Source organism: Falco punctatus, assembly GCF_963210335.1.
Source record: "Falco punctatus genome assembly, chromosome: 6".
Taxonomy (NCBI): Eukaryota; Metazoa; Chordata; class Aves; order Falconiformes; family Falconidae; genus Falco; species Falco punctatus.
Window position 1 is genome coordinate 32,103,616 of NC_137585.1, and position 21,325 is coordinate 32,124,940.

Below are 21,325 nucleotides of genomic sequence, written 5' to 3' on the forward strand. Positions count from 1 at the left end.
AATGGTAACCTAGTATGAATGTTCATCATGAAATGAGATTCCACTGAGATGTGCAGATATACATAGAGATTACTCTAAAACTTAGAATCTCCCACCCCCCATCTTTGATGTTTATTCTACTTGGCCAAAGATCTTTTCAAAGGTCACACTCTGTATCACTCGTATGACATGGCATTATGGCCTGCTTTCACATTCTTGGTGTTAATAATCAAGAAAGTACGATTTTCAGCTACTGTAAGTGGAAAAAAAGTGTTTATAAGCCTATAAGCAAGCTTAGAGAGAAACAGAAAAATCACTGGGTATAAGAGAACCTCCTTCCTGCTTTGTATGTTAGCTGTCTCTTTATTTATTTATGGTAGCGTGGTTTCTTTATTCCTTCTTACTCAGATCCTGCTGAGGTATTTTTAACAGGTGCTAAAGGCTAAACAGTTACTTTTCTCAAATAGGTCGTTGCATACAGTTGCATTGCTCCAGCGGCGAAGCAGGCAACTGATTTGTTTTTCCACTCTTGCTCCCCTCTTTGCACAGCATATGAATTACTTCATCTGTTGTATCAGACAGTTTTTGTCCAGCCAAATACTCAGGTAAGGAGACAACATTTAGATTTCTCTGTGATCCTGTTCTGAATAAAGGGAGGTTGCCCATTCAATAAAACAATGAAACAAGATAAGGGTGGCCGAAACATCATTATTTCCCTTCTTCCCCAACTAATGTTTCTGACCATCCAGCCTTTGCAAGTCTAAGTGGAACAAAGTTATAGTCAGTTGTGAAGGGAGTGCATTCCTGCTCACCTTGCTGATCCAATTTAGAGACCAGGGAGCTTGTTCCTTGTGTTATTGTCAGACAGCCTCTCTCGCTCACTTCTCTAGCTATCATCTCTAAGCTTTGCCTCCTCCACCTTCCCCCCTACCTTTCCTATGGTGGGAAATTCCGTCCTCCTGTTATTTATAATTAAGCATAAATGGGAATGCATAGCACATTGAGATCATCCTGTAACACAGCAGGTAGAGAGTATCTTTATCTTTCTTCTTGACTTACCAGGCCTTTTATTTTAGCTGAATTGAAGAATAGCTTCTTAAGGTGTCAAAGCACATGAGTCTCTCTCTTCCAGCCATTGATTCTCATAAATAAACTAGCTACTTGCATTTTTAAGAGCTGCAGTTGGATGACTTGGTTGTTTTTACTTTCTGTATTAGAATATGAATGTGTGTACTTGGGAGACGTTAAAAAGTACACAGTTTGCTTTTTGAAACTCTTCTTGATAAATTAAGTATAGCATTTGTGCATTGGTAGCAATTTGTTTTGAAGAAGTAGAAGTTTATGGAAATTCTTTGTGTGTGTTTCTGGAATTGCAAATAGATGATTTGCAGCAGTTAAATCATGTTTTTGCAACTAAAGCATTATACAGATAAGAGCCCTATCAACGATACTCATCCACTTGATGCTTAGAAGATTCTTCATGCATTTCTAAATCAATTTTATAACCTTTTTTCATCACCAGGGTCAAGGCATAGCTTTGCACTCTGCATAGAGAACACTATAAATGTTTCACTTCTGGGCACACCAGACAGCCAAAGCTTAAATTAAAAGATTCATTTTAAACAATAGGCCCTGATTTGCTTACATTAAAATACCACTTCCAATGAGTCCATCATTTTCAGTAGAAAAAAGAGACCAAGCAAACTTACTGGGTCAGCACCAATATATTGTTATAGCTAAGTAATCTATTATAAAAAAACACAACAAACTCAAGATAATATTGGCAGCTTTTTGTGATTTGTTTCTCTTTTGTTTGAAATGAAATCCAAGTACTGAGGAGGGCTATTTTTTGTCTGCCAGTGTATCAAGAGTTTGATCACCTTCTGGAGGAGCAGTCCCCCATTGAGTCGTACATCGAGTGGCTGGATTCCATGGTGGACAGATGTGTTGTAAAGGTTGGTAGCAGGATTAAGGACCTGAGTTACTGATGTGTATTATGAGCTCTATTTATGTCAGAATTTTCGGGGAGGAAAAAAAAAAGGCAAAAAAAATGCCAGGCATGGGTAATCAGCAGGAGTAAAGCAGCAGTGGGGAAAATCTCACCAGTTTTCATGGACACCTGCTTACATTCAGGATTCTGCTTTATTCTGCCATTGTCTGTTCTGCCCCAAAAGACCATATTCAAGAATGGAACAGGGCTGAGGTTTCAAATCAAATCTCTATTTCACAGTTATGGAGAGATAAGTTCAGAGTCATCCTAATGACACAGTGCAAATAAAAGCATAATCTAGTCTGGCCTTTTAAGATTTTAATGAAAAAGATATTTAGGCTAGCTAATTCATTTATATACGTTCAAATGTAAGGATGAAAGTTTGCATTACCATTCAGCCAAGGACACATTTATGTTGTCTTTTGAGCTGATTTAGGATACCAATAATTTTTTTAAAATAATTTTTAAATTAAAACCAAATTTAAATAATAGAATATTTTATTTTAATTTAAGTACATGCAGGAAGTTAGTAATCTTTAAAAAATATTTTCAGAAGGGATCAAGCATCACCATAATTTTACATGGAGTATGAAGCTGTATGAATGACTGTTTTAACTTCTGTCAGTAGCTGTACTTTGTATTAGGATGTTCTGTTAGAATTTCAACTCCTCATTCGAGTTGTTAAAGCTAAGATGTAAGTAAAAAAAAAAAAAAAAAAAAAAAAAAAAAGCAAGCATACAGAAAACAACAGATAATTCCCCAAATTACTTGGAACACTTTGATTGTTTTGAGGAACTTTTCTTTTAGTGAGTGGAATGTAATTTGAAATTCAGGCCATAACTGTTAATTTTCATAAAGAACTTGACATGAATTTTATTAGCTGATTGGATTAACATAATTCTTTAACTCACATATGGCTATAGTAAATAAATTTTTGAAGAATTGATGCCTAAAGTGTGCTTTCTGGAAAGTATTGTTCCTAGTAAAATGACTATGTGAATTCACAAAAATAAAAACATGAAAGAAAAAAATTATATTCAAGAGTAAATTTTATTTGAAATATTAATATAAATTTTCAGTGTAGATCAAGCATTCTTGATTTTAAATTGCTTCCTTGACTAGGAAACAATAATGAACACATAAGTAATTAGGTTAAGATGAAAATCAGATCAATTTTTTGGGAGTCCTTTCATTATTTATAAAGGAGATTCAGTCTTGGTGTTGAATAATACTTTATGATTTCCTCTTTCTGAAAGTTGTGTATGGTTACAAGGTGGTTTTCTGTGTAACATTGTTTTTGGTTTTTTAAAAATGTTAGAGTTTATTTTCATGTAAAGATGATGTTAAGTGGTTTGTCAGTACTAAAAAAGAAGACAAATATGTGCATTATTCAGCTGTATCAAGAAGTAGAAATAAAAAATTTCTCCATCTATCTGTTTTCTTGCAGGTAGCTGCCAAGAGACAAGGCTCTCTAAAGAAAGTAGCTCAGCAGTTCCTCCTGATGTGGTCCTGTTTTGGCACTCGAGTGATTCGGGACATGACTTTGCACAGTGCACCCAGCTTTGGTACTTTGATTTTGTTGTAATAGTTGCATGCCACAGACTAAAAAAAAAAAATCTGTATCCTGGCTTGTAATGTACTGTTTAAGTGAAAACATAACCGGTTTTCACATGTCCAGAGCTCTATTAAAAAGAGAGTTGGAGCTACTGACATTTGGAAGTAATGCTCAGGCAGATGTCTGTCTTCAAGATCTAGCTGGGGGAGCTGAAAACATTACTGCTTCCTTCTGTTTGCTGTTAGCCAGTAGCTGGAGTTATCAGTCACAGGTCAGCTGGAGGAGTTGCTTACAGGAGCATTCCCTAATGCACTTCAGTGCAAAGTGAGGCTGGTTACCCAAATCATTCTGACCACGTTATGCTAAGAGAGATGACTTTGCCTGAAGTGGACAAAAAGCTCTCCAGTGAACCACTTTGCCAGCTCAGTTTTTAAAGGACATAGCATTTTAAAATAGTTTTTGCAAAATGAGTGTGATTCGATACACTGGACAGATTCTCTTCCATTCTTTTAGAATTCAGTCAGAGTGGAAAAACAGACTTCCACTTTTAAAATGAAAAAACATGTTGCGTTTCTATACAGTTTCAAAGGGGGCTTTGTCTTGAATGCTGGGATACCAACAATTCAGATTAAAATCAGTTAAAACCAGGAATGATTGAAAATGGACTGCCATGTCAAAAGTGAGAACATTCACAGTCACTTGGGACCACGTTTTGCATGAGGGCTGATTTTCATAATTGCACATTTGTCTGAATATGTTAGTAGAAGATTAATAATGAATGAATTTATGAAGGCACTGCACTGAACAAGGTTTTCTGCCAGCTGAGCTTTGATGCCCTTTATGCTTTTAGAGCCATCTAATAGCATAAATTCAGATACTATCAGATAGGCACAATATGACCTGTATTTTTATTTTAACCTGAAACTACTTCCGTTGGCTTCCCATTGTAAAGAGTTTTCTAGACAGGTATTAGTGAGTCGCCATTAGACATCAGGATGGTGAACATCCCCAAGATGATCATGATTTCCATCTGCTAGTTTGTGTTTTCAGCACCAGTGTCCTGGTCACACCTATTTTCCACCTCCCCTAGAACTCTTTTTCTCTTTGAGTCACTGCAGCTTTTCCTGTTGTTGTGAGCATAAAAGTAGCTGATGCTGCTTAACAGTATACTTTTCTCCAGTATCCAAAAACCCCTTTGCATGAGTATTGTATAAATGCTGAATTCTGTGTTCTAGCACTTTGTGTTGCTACGCTTCTCTCTGCAGACATAATCTCAACCTGTGAAACACACTGGTACCCAGCAAATGAAGAATTATCCTGCATTAGTGCTGTGTTGAGGTTGCACTGTTACAAGTCATGAAATGCTGGCATTAAACTGCCCCCAAGGATATGTTATTGCTACTGAATTGCACAGTACAGCATTATTTTTATTCCTGTTCAGGATATGTTTGTAATCTAATCAAGCATTCTCTGTTTCAGAGCATCAATCACTGAAACATCTTTAATCAAACAGAGATTCCTCAAATAGTTATTAGACCACCAGTTGTCTGGACAGTCTGTACAGTGCTCCTCAGCTGTGATTCCTTACCTATTAACATAAACATTTAAGAATTTGCCATGTAGCAAGCAAATGAGAATGTTGAGAATTATTCATTGGTTTGAGTTTGGGACCTACCACAATATAATATATCAGATCTACCAAAATAACACCTGCTATCCCTATTATAAATTTGGCTCTTGAATTTCTCATTTTTGAGAACTTTAACTGCTCAGCTAAGTTTGTAGGGTTTGGGGTTTTGAGGGATTTTTTTGTTTGTTTGTTTGTTTGGGTTTATTTGGTTTGTCTTTTTAGTTCACTGAGTATATCTGTGTGTACTAATGCATGAGTCATCTTCTTATATGGACACGCACCTTTGAACATTAATTTTATATGTTTATATGTGATGACAGGGAAAGAAAGGTCATAGCTGATGTGTTTTTCATATGTATGCAGTGTTATAATTAGAACTGGATCGATCACTGCTCTTCAATTTGGTAGCCAATGCAAGAGTTTAGAAAAACAACTATTGTGCTCAGTGTGAAGCTGAGAGAGTTTGGGATTTTCAACAGATTCAGAAATCTTTGGTTTTTAAAAAGTAAAATAAAAAAGAATTATTTTGCATCTGTCACATTTTGGTGCTTAGACCACAGTTGCCTGCCTCAGCAGTCTTGAAGCAGTGTTAATCACTGCCAGAACAAGATCTCTAATCAACAGGCTAGAGGATTTGTCCCATGGGAGGGTTTTCTCCTCTTTTCTGTTGAAACTATTTCACTTTATACAAACCACATGATCATTTGTTGAGCTGTAGAGGTCTGCAGCCTGCTAGGTGGGTTCCCTCCTGGGAGGTGATGTGACAAGTGTTGATGCAGTCCCTGTTCTGACCCTTATTCGTACAGGGTGGAGTTTTCCCTGCTCAGGTGCAGTGCCAGTGGAGACAGGAGGACATCTGAGCCTTCAGGTTTTCAAAGGGGAGAATGACACCAAAAACATATCCTCATTCTATCATTCAGAAACCTGGGCTATCCCTACCTTGTTTCCCCCAGAATGTCCTAGATGTTATTTAAGCCATGGCCACAAATTTACAGTAATTTATTAATGATGCTACTTTTTCACTGAAGGCCATTTGACACATTGTTTATGAATTAGAGATGAGCAAGTTCCAAAAGAGTAATCCCTGAATGTAAACAGTTTAGAGCTAGATGGCAGAAACCTTCTGTGTTAACTTAACACAGTTCCTTCTAGCTGTTTAGAATAATGTATGCATTTAAGTGAGTTCTATGGGGAGAAACAAAAACTGTTTTACTATTCTAAATGTTTACATCTATATACCTTTGGTCTTAGATGAAAAGTTTTTCATTTTTTTCTGCATTGTGAACTGTTTCAGTGGACTGATTTTTAACTTTTTTTTCCACTTCAAACAATATATATGCTCAGATGTTCAGACTATAATATTTTTAAAAAGTAAAATAATGTGTTAAATGATGGGATCCTTACTATATACAGGACAACATTATTTTATCTTTGATATATATGATACAGAAATCAGATTGGAAGAAGTTGGAATACCTGGCACTGGACTGGCTGGCACAGAGATTTGATTCTGCAAAGCTTTTAAGCAGAGTGGCATGGGCAGGTTGAAACAATCCCTTGCGGAAAAAAAAGCTCCTCTTGCTCCCTCTCCCTTTTTTTCTCTGCCTGCCTCCCTCCCTCATCCTTCCTGTCTATGCATATCAAAGGCACAGTTGGTGGCAGTGTTTGGGTAATAAGTCCAGTTTATAAAGTAACTAGTAATAGAAGCTCCATGATTTTCTCCAGATCTGGAAATCTCACTGTTGTTTTTCTACTTACACATAATTGCTGTATGTAGCATCTGTAATAGCTGCAGATACTTACTGTACATTAACTGGGTAATCATTGCAATGATTTGTCAGCTCCTGAAAACTAGAGACAAATGCTATTTATTGTTGTAATGACAGTCTCTTGAATGACTTGTTACCTTTTCCTCAAGAAGCGTGTGGTTTGCCAGCCACAGCTGGATCCATTTCAGTACTTAAAGATATACTTGAAAGAACCCAACAGTTTCATGTGAAAAACAGTAGCTTGCAAACACAGAATAAATTATTGTACATTGTGCTGAATAGCTATTCACTGTGTAGCTGAAATGCGTGCCCTGATATTGGTTTCTCTCTATAGCTTACATTTCATTTGACTCATTTAAAAATGTAAAAATATTGCATTCATTCAGTACCAACAACTTGTTTGTCTAGTGTCTTTCATGCAAATTCTGGGCTCAAGATCTCTATGCACAGTTTAAAAATACACAGTGGGAGAAATAATGGGGGAGGAAGAGAGAAATTCAAAAGAGTGACAAGGGCACTGGAGTGTTTTTAAATGCTGCATTCAGTATTGCCAACCCCAAGTTTTCAAAACAAAGCATGAGACCCCCCCAAAAACCAAAGATTTATTTAAAAATAGCAAATCTTGGGTTCTTGTCATTTCAGTGTTTAGGGTTCACACTTGCAAATATTTTTATGAAACTGCAAGCAACTTTCCTTAAAAATTTCTTTTTTAAATTAAAGCTGAGCAAGGAGTTTGATGAGAAACACTAAGTACCCTGAGCTTTATAGCACCATATGAAGTTTGCCAACATTTAGGCCTGTTTTTCTTACCTTGGAAGTACTTATCAGTACTAACTGAACTAAAGTCAATAGAAACTTCCCACTGAAATACTGTAGCTGGAAGAAGAGCGAGCATTTTGTGGACATTCTTGACAATCTAGGTTTCTGGTGGGGAAATCCTAGGTCAGTAACAAGGTGATCAGCCAGGTCTTCTGTCTTTATTGTACTGCTAAATTGAATAGGATTTTATTTAACAAGACTTGAGCCCAAAAGGTTTCTAAAAACAAATTGTCTGCAGTAGTTAAGTGAAGATCACTATTTACCCTTGAAAGGCTGGGGAAAATTATTACCATTTTGATTTCCACACATAGCGAAAGAGATAAAAACCTGAATGCTTTAGGTTCACCAGCAGCCAAAGATTTCCTGCCCATAGCAAAGGTGTTGCAATCATGTACGTCCTCACTCTGTGCTGCCTTGCCCAAGAACACAAAGGTGCATGTTCACCTCCCAGTGTGCGTGCTCAGCTCGCATCAGTGACAACAGAAGCCATGCAGGCATGGAATGAGAGAATGAAACACAAAGACCATACAGGTCACAAAGAAAAAGAATATGTTCAGTCGCTTTGAAAGCTGAATTGCCAGCTAGAATGGTATAAGGACATAGGGCCTTTCAAACCACTTCTTCTGCCCTTCAACAGTATATTTGAGTACAGAAATTGGAGTAGGGATGGCTGTGCTTTGTTGTGATAAAAGCTAGTTAGTATGCAAAGATAAACCTAACTTTCCTGAGAAGAAACCAAGCGTTATGAAGTGTGATTGAATTTGAAACTTGTTGCATCTTTTTCCCATGGAAGTATTTTTCATCAAAATAGAGTAATGGAATTTCAAAAGGAACACTTCCAGGTGAGGCATTTGTTTTGTCTAGCAGTAGTTGATCTCTTTTTCCCTCTCATCTGATGCTCTTTGTCTGGTATAAACTGGACTGGCTGTTATTTTAAGCTGACTGCATTTGCACTTGCCAGAGTTATTTAGTGACTTACATGAACATGTTTAAATATTCCATGCAAATCTAAATCAACATAGGAGCTTTTTAAAAAATCAACATTGTATGATCAAATCCTGTCTGGAACTATTATAGGTACTCCGTGAATGGCATCCATTGCATAAACTGGCCAAATTCCAACTTGATATTTGTCAGTCTTCTCCTGCAGATGAATGTTACTACTTTCAGAAGGACACTACACAATCTCTCAGCTCTGATGCTTTGCTCTTCTAATTTTCCCCTGAAATGCATCTGTGGTCTCTTCTTACATATCCATTTTTGTGGCTGTGTGCTCTAGGGCAAACATTTCTTCACCATCCCTGACATGTATCCTTATAAATTATGAGAAGCAACTCACTTCCTTTCTGCAAAATGAAGCCAGCCAGGGCATTTTTAGTCATTTAAAATCCATTATCCATTCCCTGCATCCTCCGGTTAATCTTCTGTATACCAGTTTAAACTTGTACTAATTTTTGTTGAACATGGGTGACTAGAGTTATATGCAATATTCTCACTGAGGTTTCACCAGTGCCTTGTGCCATAGTATTAATACTTCTGTTTCTACAGAGGAAGTATATAAATCAGAGGATGATACAAATCTCTAAGGGCAGAACTTCTTACAGTGTGCTATTAAACTTCATTTCCATTACTGTAGTCCATAGTATTACCCAGTCCTTCCTCCTAACAACATTAGGAAGTTCTCCATCTGTACTCAAATCTTACTTGAAGATTTGTGGCTAATAGCTAGCTATGTAATCTTCTTTTACTAGTAATTTTCAAAGTGTGTTTTGACTCTATCCTCACATTTTCTGTTGTCCATACTCTTCCCTTAATTTCTTTAATCCTTTAGTCCTTAAGCTTTCCACATTCCTATCATGGCAGTTATGAAGTATTATCGAGGGCATCTTCAGAAGTAAGCACAGAAACAAGTCAAATGTTTTGCTGCTGATATGATTCAAACTGATAATTAGGAAAATACAGAGCAGTAGTAGGACAGAGCAAAGCTTTGGCACAAGTTTTTCCCTTTAAGACATCCACAATTGCTGCTAATGCCTCTGTGTTTGGAGGTTAATGGATGTCTTATCCAGTCCAGGCAACAGACTGGACATATACCATCAGGAAATGTGGAAGGTTGTTTCTGCCTTCCTATTGATTAGTCTCTCATTTATTTGTCCAGTGACACAAGTACTTCAGAAAATGCATACCAGAATGTGTCCCCAAGGCGGCCAATTCAGGATTCTGCTTCTGACAGAAACTTGTATCTGGTCCCTTAGATAAAAGGAAACAATTCCACTGTAGTGTAATTGTCTAAATTGTTCAATGCTAATGTAGGAGAAGAAATTTCCAAGTCCCAGCTTCCAGTTAGGCAGGCTCTGTGCACCCTATATCACAATAATTGGTCATATAAGCCTGTATAAATCCAGGAGTGAACAAAGTTTGCGAGTCCCATTTTACTTCAACGTCTCTCAGCTTGAGTAAGAGAGCTATGTCAGTGGCAGTAGGATCTGAAGGCAGTCCTACTTGGTACTGTTTGTGTTGAATACCGTAATCGTGGGTTCAAAGAGTATATTGAGGCAGTCAATGGTGCTCTTTTTTTGTTTACTACCAGGGTCTTTTCACCTTATTCACTTGATGTTCGATGACTACGTATTGTACCTGCTAGAATCACTTCATTGTCAGGAGAGAGCTAATGAGCTAATGAGGGCAATGAAAGGAGAAGGAAGCACAGGTGAGTTTGTTTGGTTTTTCATCTTATGTTGTTCTGTTCCACTGGATTCACTATTTTCTGTGTTAGAACATTTCTTTACCTTCATCTAGCCCCATGAGGTACATCTAGGAGCAAACTTTCTCAGTTCCGTCATGATTTGAAATACATTCTGAAAGAGGCCTGCCTGCTTCATGATGTAATTCTGAATGGCTGAAACTGCATTCCTAAGCACACACTTTGTGTTTTAGTAAAAGATTTTTGTACTGAACCTTTTACCTTAGTCAATGTGTCTAAGCCATCGTTGCATTTCAGTGGACCTAGTCTTGATTCTTGACTCTCCTCACCTTAGTTTAACACTGAATAAAGTCATTGATATCAGTGGATTTGTACCAGTCTAAATTAGAGGGAGAGATACGAGAAGTGAACAGAGACAAAACTGAAAGCTACTGTTTCTGGTACTTACGATCTGAGTGCTTGTATAGAAGCAAGCTCTGAGTCCTGCTTCGCTCTACACTGCCTTGCCAGAACAGAAGCGAGCAGACTGCCTTTAGTCTTTCTGCTCAAGGCAACCCCTTGTAATGGGGGGTCCTCAGTGATCTTCCTTCCTTGCATCTCCCATTAATTTTGGCAAGTTAAACCCCTTTGCCACCTCTGGAAAGTTCCGTTCTTCATTTTAGCTATGGCTTAATTTGTCACTCTGTAGATTTATAGGAAGAAGAATGGTTTAATTCATTCGCCTGCCATAGCCTCTTGATTTTTTGACAAATTGTTTATCCTTGTGTACTTTCCACATAACTTTAGCAGCTACAACTATCCAGAGTGTCATCCTCTTCAGTCCATGAAGAAGGTCGTGACCAAAAGCCACTGGAATACCCTGGAGATTCCTGTTTCTTTCCAATGTCTCTAGAAGGAGTAGGAGTGCATGACTCCTAATTTTGGGTGTCTAATAGCACATTACAGGAATATAAGCCTTAAACTCTCTGTGCACAAGTTTCCTGTCTATGCAATGGGAATAACAGCACAGAGGTCCTATGAAGGTACACTGAAGGTTGTAATGCTGAATGTGTATGGAAGTACTTTCAAATATTTGTGATTCCTGCTATGCATTTCTTGAAATACAACCTACAGAACTTAACTGCTTGTGTTGATTTTTTTTTAAAAGTTTCTCAGTGTTTCTTGACTCTGCCTTTGATTATATTTGGTGATTTTTCTCTCATCCTGCAGCAGAAATACGAGAAGAAATTATTTTGAGTGAACCAGCTCCTCCAACTCCCTCCCCAGTGCCATTCTCCCCAGCTAAATCTGCCACCTCAGTGGAAGTGCCCTCTGCCCCTTCACCCGTTAGCAATCAGTCCCCAGAGTACGGTGGCATAACAGCTACAACAGGTATGTAGGCTTATGGCACCTGGATCTGCTTGAAGATGCACTTGGCTACGTGAAATTGAGCCTGAGAACAGAATGTGCTGGCTTTCGAGAGATGAGAATCTTTTCCAAAAAGAAATCTGTTATACAGATCTGATACAGTAATACAGTATCAGTTATGCCTTCTCACTGTATCCAAACATGATGTACAGTCTAACAGGAAAAAGATTTGATCTTTGGATGTTTTATATACTTCAAGGTAATGTGCCAGATATTTTAAGGTTTAGTAAGGTTTTCAAAATCCTAAACCACTAGTGATTAAGGAATTCCTAGTGGGTAAAATGGGAACTGAATATCTCTCAACATATTTGAGACCCAATTATGTTTAAATAGCTGTGCAAGTTTCTCTTGGGAATATTTTACACATTGTTGATAACATTCATCTTTCAATGTTAGAGAGTAGGAATTACATGTTACCTATTTTCAGCTGCATACTCTACTATGGCAACTCATGAACTGGTTGTATTCTGGTGGGCCCACAGATTAAAAAATCTGTGCTTAAAGGTATTCAACTTGTGGGCAGGTTTGAAAGAAAACAATAAGCACAAAACTGGCTTCTTGTTTGGTCTATACCAATGGGCAACCATCCTCTGTACTCTAATGTAAAACTCGCTACCTTTTGGTTGTGGGCGGGACAGTCTGTCTGTATGATCAAAAGACAGTGTTTTCTTAGCTCATGGAAAAAAAGGCAGGAATGTGAATGATTTTCAGAAGGCGTTCCAGGCAGTGAAATTCCAGCTTTGCTGCTCCTCAGTGAAAAGGGTGTATAATCAGAATGTGGAAACGATCACTTTTGAGATGTACTAGAAAACTTACAAAACCTTCTTGAAAGAATGTCAGAAAGTGATGATTTACCACACTGGAGAATTTGGCAGTGGCTAAAGGACTAATAAATCTTTCTGACAAATGTTTTTCATGTTTTCAAAGGCACCACAGGGAAGCACAATGCATAGTTGTGGTGGAAAGAGATTTAAAAACATTTGTCCCTACATCAAAACTTAACGTTTTCTCATTGTTGGAGACAATACAATATTTAGGAGGGAAATAGGTTGGTATAACCCCCAGAACAGTTAACGAGGCACATGATTTCTCGACATGGCAAGTGGGCACACTGCTTCAGATCAGGCGACAGTGGAGGTGGTGTATATGTTTGAGTCTTGCTGAAATATTGATTTTCTGGGTAACTTGATCTGTGGCCCAATGGGATCATTGTGATGTTATAACCAGAACTTCGTATGATGCAGAACTGTACCCAGCAGTAAAAGATTGAAAAGTAGGGAACTGTGTGCTCTCCAGTGGCATTCACAGGAATGGAGATTTGAGGGACTTGTGACTCTATGCGTAACTCTATGTGACTATCATATCTATTAACCCAAAGCTTATTCTATAGTTATATAATAGCCCAGTTGTCAGCTACCTGAGCTTCCACCTTCAGCTCACTTGACTTAGGCACAGATCTGAGCACACCTGGGAATTGCATGGAACTTACGTATCCTTCCTGAATCCCACCAGTAATGCAAGGAATTGGACTCACACAAACATTACAAATAAAATTCCTTTTTGTTTTCATTTTTTTATTATTTTATTATGTCTGTTTTATTCTCTCCCTCTAATTTTTTATGTCCTGGTAAGGCCAAGGTCTGCTAGTGTGAAGTCTCAAGCCAAACCCAGGAACTATTGGGAACAATAGTTGAAGGACCTACTCCCACAGTACAGGCAGTAGAACTTGATGTAGTTGTTCCCATAGCAGAACTTCTTAGGCAAGAAAGCCATTTCTGATTTGTTTAGCTCTGATTTTTCTAGCTTTTCATTTTTAAGTTGTTTTAAAACCTTCTGTTTGGCTGAATTGGATTTTATTCTTGCAGTCTGGTGCAATCTCACTTTTGCAAGTATGAAAATAATTTTTGCCTAGCACAAGCCAAATTTGTCAATGCAAATAGTGGTCTGGTTAAGATTAAATGTAAGTATGTATTTCCTGGTCTTAATTTGGGCAATTAGTAATACCTCTGTTTCCGTGTAGATGAACCAATCGCCTTTTTAGTTTGCTGACCATTACATCATGGAAGGCAAGGTTCATTCACATAAAGCAATACAAAATAACAACCATGTTTCAGCTATAGGAAATTGCTCTATTTTAAAATAGGGGTGCTGAAGATGTGTTGCTGTATTCCATATACAGATTTGTGGCATTAATATATAGAATATTTTGGAACAGAAGCTTCTGTTCTGGAGAGATATTTTAAAGTGCACTCTTGATTTTCTTATGTGTCTTTTATGAAGTAAATGTAAAACTCTGCAAATGCTTTGCAGATCTTGAGAACTAGTTCCATTGGTTACCACTAGCTCTCAGTTTCCCAGTTTAAGGCATCATTAACTCTTTCTTGCTTGTGGCATTAGCAATAAAAGTTAACTATTAAACTTACATTTTAACCTTTTTGCCTTCAGTCAGTGATCAGTACAAAACCAGCAAATTAAACTGTTGCAATGACATGATACTGAGCAAAAGAAAGGTGAATCCTATTGATAACATTCTGCGGTAGAACATCTGGCATGGCTCAGCTAACATTTTATTTAAAACTTTTTGTTAAGTTACTAGACATTTAAAAGGATAATTAGTCTCCATCCTGTCCAAATCACAAAGGCCAGTTTAATGATTGCTCAAACTGCAACAATATTGTAATAAAAGTGATAGCTATATGGCTATCTAACTAAGCTATTCTCTCTTAAAGCCACTCTTAAAGCTGTGATTATTCATTTGCCAATGCAGTGCTTTTTAGACAACACAAAATGAACTCTGAATTGTAAGTAGTTCCTAATATGCTGGTAAAATAATCTATGCAGTTCACTGTTTGGTTTCAAAAAATGTATGTGTGAAATAAGTCTGCAGGTCAGCAATAGTCATTTAAGGTCACTGTTTTTCCAAGTCTAAGCTAGGTATTAGAGTTCTGGGAATATGGCACAGGAGACTCTTGCACAGAGCTAGCACCTCTTACAATTGTGTGTGTAAGTAGAACAAATTTGTGTTCTTTTCCTAAAGCTTCAGCTCCTGGACTCATATGAATATATGAGAAAATCAGCTCTTGTTCAACAGAGTTCAATTCTTACAGCTATAGAGTGTAAAGTCAAAGGTTCCAGTTTCAAAAGTTAATTCTCCCCTTCCAAATGGAAGGGTTCTTTTTTTTTTCTTTTTTTTTTCTCCCCCTGAAGCTGGTAGTTAAGGTAATTTCTTTGTTGTGTGGGGGCAGAATGGGGGTCTGACTCCAGATTTCTGATTCCTTGAGTTGACAGTATTGCTTACTATCCAGACATGATACACAGTGCTGTAAGCATCTTGCTTGTACATGGGTGGTCACTTACTCCAGCATAAAGCAAATGTAATATGCAGCATCATGAAGCAACTTTTGTTTCTTTCTCCACTGGTGTACATGATGACACCAATAACAACAGGGCTGTTCTTGGACTGATAGCAGTTCCATTTATACTTGGCTCTCTTACGGGTCAGATGGCCTTTTGGTTAGTATGCTCAAAATCAAATTTTTCATTAAAAAAGAAAAAGGAGTGATAATAAATTAATTTCCCTATTTTAATCAAGCCCTGCATGTTCAGAACACAAAGCAGAGCAAAATGTTGCTCAATCACTATTGTTTTTCCTTATTTCAGAAAGCAGTTCAGTTGGGTTCAGTCATATCTAAAAGAGACTTCATCTCCTGGAGTTCAATTCTGCATCCAGCTGAGGAAATTAATCATATAGGACTGAGACATAGGCAGGTATTAAAAAGCTAACTATGAAAAACTTTCAGACTTATCTCACTCCTCCTTTTCTACCAACCACAATGTTGGCAGTGTCTTGGCTGACCCGATACATACATACACACAGTCCGCAAATCTGATGACATCTTCTACCCTTCCTCTTTGTCTTTGTGACTAGGTCACTGAAAAGAACAGCATCCCTTCCACAAAGGCAAAGAGAAGTGAGGCAACTGTAGGTTCCCAAGAACACCCTGAAAAAAATATTTGAACTGCTTTCTGTCATGCTGTAAATCCAGAGCAAAACCCAACCTACATTTGTTTCTAAACCATAACCTCCAAAAGAAAAGTTAGTATTTCCTGGAGCAGCTGTAGCTATGTGAAGTACTACCCTGTAGTACCTCGGACAATTCTTGGTTAAGAAAATTAAACAAAGGTATTCACAACTCAGTGCAAGACATATTCTCTGTATTTGTTTCTGTGTTGTCTGGACAGGACCAAAGCATGTTACACCTTAAACATTTATTTTAAAACTGAAGTGAGGTGGCTGCCAGTTAGACTTGAATGCCAGGAGTAGCCAAGTCCTCTCATCTAAGGAGTCTGAATTCCCACAGGGAGCACATGAAACAACTTGCTGTCCTGGACTAACTCATTTTCCTCAGATGGAGATAAGTTTCCTCATATTTAAAAAAAAAAAAAAAGAAAAGGAGGCTGTCAGAATGGCTGGGGCCAGTCAAATCAACCATATTTGGTAAAATGCAGAGGATCTTTTGGCCCTGTTATTACCACTTCTTGTTAGAGATAGGAAAGTCATGAGATTTTTGGGTCAATGGCCAATTTTTTCTTGGAACAAAGAAAGCAGGTCAAAGTAAAACTTTTGTTTTACGGTGAATTTTAAAACTGAAAAAAAATCAGTAAAGTTACCTAAAAATAAGTAAGTATTTGGGGTTTTTTTCACCATCTTTGTTGTCCTTCTTTTCTCTTTGTTTCTGCCTTTTAAATTTAAGCCTCTTTTGAAAAATATGTTGACCTTTTGAAATTGAAATGTTTCACCAAAATATTCTGCAGACAAATTGTTGATATCGTTAAAATGATTTTTCTCTTATTTTCAAATGCAACCATTTGGTGACCACATAAGTAGTTTTGGCCCCTTCCACTTAAACTGTATTTTCTAGTAAGGTAGGCTTCCTTAAACATTTTCCTCTACTCAAGGAACTATGACTGCTTATATCCACAGCAATACTGATGGGCTAGCTTCTCTTCAGTCCCAGGGATATCAGTGGTCCTCTGCAATGGGAGGAGATGGAAGACTGAGAATTCAAGTCAGTGACAGAAAATGCAGGCACATGAAAACAGACCTAGCACAAATATCCTTGGCCATAACAGATCCAAAGATGTTTCTACTATAAAAGCACCAAATCACACCCTGCTGGAGTATTTCAAGCTGGACTTGCCTTGTGAAGCTCAGAATGCCTTTCTTCAGTCCCAGAATCAAACATTTCCCATTTAAAAAAATTTGCCTGATTTTGCCAAATACAATCACACACACCTGAAGAAAATTATACACATCTGAGATAGGATTTGCATTCCCCAAAGCCATGGAGTGGACACAAACCTGGTAATACAATCATTTCCCTCTCTGAATTAAGCCCTTTCATACTACAGGAAGTCCTAGAATCTGCACTGAAAAAAATGAATCACCTCCTGCAATTCCTTTTAGCTAGTGAAAAAGAGTCAAGAGAGCCCAGAGACCCCCAAACTAGTGTTCACATTGGGTTAAATTCAGTGTTCTGGTCCTCATTTGCAGGGTAATCTCAGCCAGTATGGTCATGACCTCCAGCAAGAGCTATGTTATACTGGAACAATGGATCTGTCAGCCTCCTGAGTGAAAGGGGTGTGTGCAAAGGACAAAGGTTTCTCAGCAGCTGGCTCATGAATCTGGAGTTCCTGCCTGGAAGGGATCAGGATGATTAAAAAACTCAGCACCTTCCAAGCAAAATGGAAAACCTGCTTCTTTGCTTTGCTCTTCCCACAAATGCTCTACATGAAAAACTAAATTAAGTCCAGTCCCTGTCACCTCAAAAGAAGAAAGAAACATTATTTGTGAGAAGAAAACGGCTAGACAATTTCTGTCTATATATTTGTTGTAATTTGGAGATCTACCACTGTGTTGCCAATACAAAGGCTGGTACCTAGTTGGGTGGAACAGGTACTGCAAAAGGATTTAGTAAATTCATTTGCATAACACCCATTTTTGCTAGTCCTTCATTGTTCTGATTGTAGTTCCTGTCTCAGTCCCGGCCTGATCAGCCTCAGAGCTAAACAGGCCAGCAACCCACTTGGTGTAAGAGAGACCTCAGGTTTGCATCATGCCTGACAAATATTAGTGCTGGTGTTCCTTCATTTCTAAGACCTACCCCACTTTTTCCTATAAAATGATTTCAACACCACACTGAAAGTTCACAGTCTGAGCCATTGGAGATACGTCTCTTACCTCTGGATCTTTGCACACTCCGGCTGATTTGGTATGTTTATATATGCCTCAGATATGACTTTTGTTCATTTGTGTTGATGCTGTTTCCATTATCATTGCCTGCTAGGTTGCTTTCCTGTAACTATCTCAAAGCATAACACCTCTATGGATGACAGCACGTTAGCTCTGTTCCTTTAATGCTTGTTTGTCTGCAGGGGCTATGCAATCCTATACGTGGTCACTCACTTACACCGTGACAACAGCTGCTGGGTCACCTGCTGAAAATTCCCAACAGTTGCCCTGCATGAGAAGTCCACACGTACCATCATCATCTGTCACACACCGGATACCTGTTTATCCCCACAGAGAAGAACATGGGTAAGTAACTTCCCCGTATCCTGGGTTTTTTTTTTTTTTTTGTGGGTTCTGGCTGAACTTATGCTTAGGGGTTTTTTTGGAAATACAGTGAAATCTGTTTCTTGATGTAGTAAGTCTGTATTGCAAAGATGCTAGTATCATTATTCTTTGGGCTACTGTTGTATGATTATATTATGTCTCAGTTTTATAATCACATGTTTTTTATCTCATCTCATGTTTTAAGTCTCATCTATTTAGAAACACAGTAGGCCTGGAGAATATTTTATAAAAGAGAAGGCTTTAGTGGATTTCTTCTCTGATTCCTGTTTTCCTGTGCCATATTCTATCCCAAAGGCTAGATGTGCTCAAAGAATGACCCTACTATACCATGTCTCAGGAGGGGTGATCCTTCTCCTCTTCTCAGCACTGCTGAGACCACATCTGGATCCAAATCTGTGCTCCCCAGTACAAGACAAGCACAGGCATACTGGATTAAGTCCAGAAAAGGGCCACTTAGATGGTTACAGGACTGGAGCATCTGTCATGCAAAGACAGGCTGAAAGAGCTAGGGTTGTTTAGCGTCAGGCAGAGAAGGCTCAGGGAGGATCTTCTCAATGTGTATAAATACCTGCTGGGGGGTGTAAAGAAGATGGAGACAGATTCTTCTCAGTGGTATTTACTGACAGGACATGAGACAATGGGCACAAATAGAAATACAAAAAAATATGTTTAAACATAAACAAAAAACTTTGGTATTTTAAGTGTGATCAAACACTGGAATAGGTGGCCCAGAAAGGCTATGGAGTCTCCATCCTTGCTGGTATACAAACTCCATCTGGACACAATCCTGGGCAGCCTGCTCTAGTGGATCCTGCTTTGTGCAGAGGAGGTTAGACTAGACAATCTCCACAGGTCCCTTCCAACCTCAATGATTCAGTGATTCTATGACTACTTTTAGACCTGCAGAAAAGACGCCCAAAGTTTGGAGAAAAAGCTACATTTTCACCGTAATATTCTAAGCCCATCTCCATCATCAAAATTTGCTCAAGGCTCTCAATTAAAATAATTACAGTAGAAATTTATGTAACATTATTTGATCTTGGAAAACTTCAGTCACTCCAACTAAATCTCTCAGTGCTCTTTTCATCAAGCAAAACTTCTTCTGTGTCATCCTCATTTGAGTGCATAACTCATAGAAATCTGTAACTAAAAAGAAACAACTGCAAAATAATCAATGGGGAAGGGTGAGGCTCATAGCAAGATTAGTAAATGCCCAAGTACTGACATGATGCAAGAGGTTCAAAAGACTTTACTGAGTTCCAGTCTCATTGCATACTCATTAACCTTGCAGAAGTGCTTTTGTAGTGTGGAAGACTGTACGTTGTTTGGAAGGGTAACAGTAGATTAATTTGAACCCTGCGTCTCCTTCCCTTTTGGATGTGGTCAGGTTTAGATAACTGTTTGAATGTCACTGCTAAGCCCTTACTGGAAAGACCTGGATATGGAGATATGGAACATCTCTTCTATACAGCAGTAGGACTGCTTGGTGGAAGCAGAACAACAGGGAGGTTTGGGAGCTAACAGGATGCAAGAATTGGAACAGACCACAGTAAGGCTGTGTATGTATAATAGATACGTGCACACATATGTGAGAATTCATTGTTCCTAAAGGAATCTCATTCAATCTAGGTGAATCAACTTTTCAGAAAGGCAACAAAGAATGCTACAACCTGGCCTCTTTTGCCATTTGATTTCATTTGTGACACTTGAATAGAAACATTTTGGTCATGCTTCTAAACGTTTCAGTGACATCTGCTTTCTTGTCTGGAATCGAGTTTGTAAGCTGATAGGGATAGGGCCTCTCTGTGAATCTGTGTTTGCATGGCTTCCTTCACAATGATTTCCTGATCTCATTTGCCCTCTATATAGTACTATTAAATTTTTTCTGAATCATTACAATTTGTACATATTTTGTATCTACAGCAAAATCAGCACATTGGTATTTCAGTTTTTATAGGATCTGAGTCTAATGTGACAGGCTGATAGAGAGATGTTCCTGAAGAAATGTTTGCAGAGAAATCCAGTGACTTCACCCTTGGTGTTTTGAAGCACAAGATTCATTATATAGTTCTTATGGAAGGTACAGTCACAGATTCAATACAGAGCTTGTTTAAAAGCATTAAAGAACCATCTCTTCAGAGAGGAAAAGAAAAAAATGAGAGACCTTGTATGCAAGAGTCAAACAAATGGCTGCCCTGGAAAGAAAGAGAGTAAAATCAAAGTCTGCACTAAGATTTCCAGGCTTCTGGAGAAGAGAGAAATGGAGCAAGCAGCTGCCATAGCTGCAAAGACCCAGCCTTACTCCCATGCCAAAGGGCCCAGCAGAGCACATAAGCAGTATGGGGGCCACAAGCTCTTCCCCTGCTGTAGGTGAATGTCACGCTAAATGCAGACTCTTAGCCACGCAGCATACCTGGAATTTTCCTAACAGAAGAAAGAGGAATCTTCCTGAAGGAAAAGTACACAATAGAGATTATGATAAGAAACTTTATCAACTCCATGCTCAAGTGAATTAAAGTGCTATAGTTTAGTAAAAAGTGATGTGTTTGAAAGAAGGAGAGAAAATCAATTGCTTCCAGAGTAGCACATTGCGTCCTTAATGAATAGAAAAAGCATGAAGTGCAAACACTGCCTTACAGGAGTTGGTTTTGTTTGGGAGTCCAAGGGCACCGTGGGCTACCGGAGGGAATGGACAGATGATCATCTTCTTTAAGCAGAGAAGGCTGCACTGTGAATGTCAGGCTTATGCAGACCCCAAAAGCATCTGTTACAGATTTTAACAGTCTGCTGTGTTGAACAAGGCAAACAAGATGTTTGCCTACTACAGTGTGCAAC

The 21,325-nt window shown here is 38.3% G+C and overlaps 1 protein-coding gene across 1 annotated transcript in view; it reads left to right on the top strand.

Moving 5' to 3' along the window:
* RFX4 (regulatory factor X4) overlaps positions 1-21,325 on the top strand; it is a 101,197-nt gene that overhangs the window by 61,716 nt on the left and 18,156 nt on the right. Inside the window, exons 11-15 of the mRNA XM_080393392.1 lie at positions 1,840-1,938; positions 3,421-3,534; positions 10,333-10,452; positions 11,656-11,817; positions 18,289-18,451. Of these exons, the coding sequence (XP_080249518.1) occupies positions 1,840-1,938; positions 3,421-3,534; positions 10,333-10,452; positions 11,656-11,817; positions 18,289-18,451 (658 nt within the window). The remainder of the gene's footprint in view (positions 1-1,839; positions 1,939-3,420; positions 3,535-10,332; positions 10,453-11,655; positions 11,818-18,288; positions 18,452-21,325) is intronic.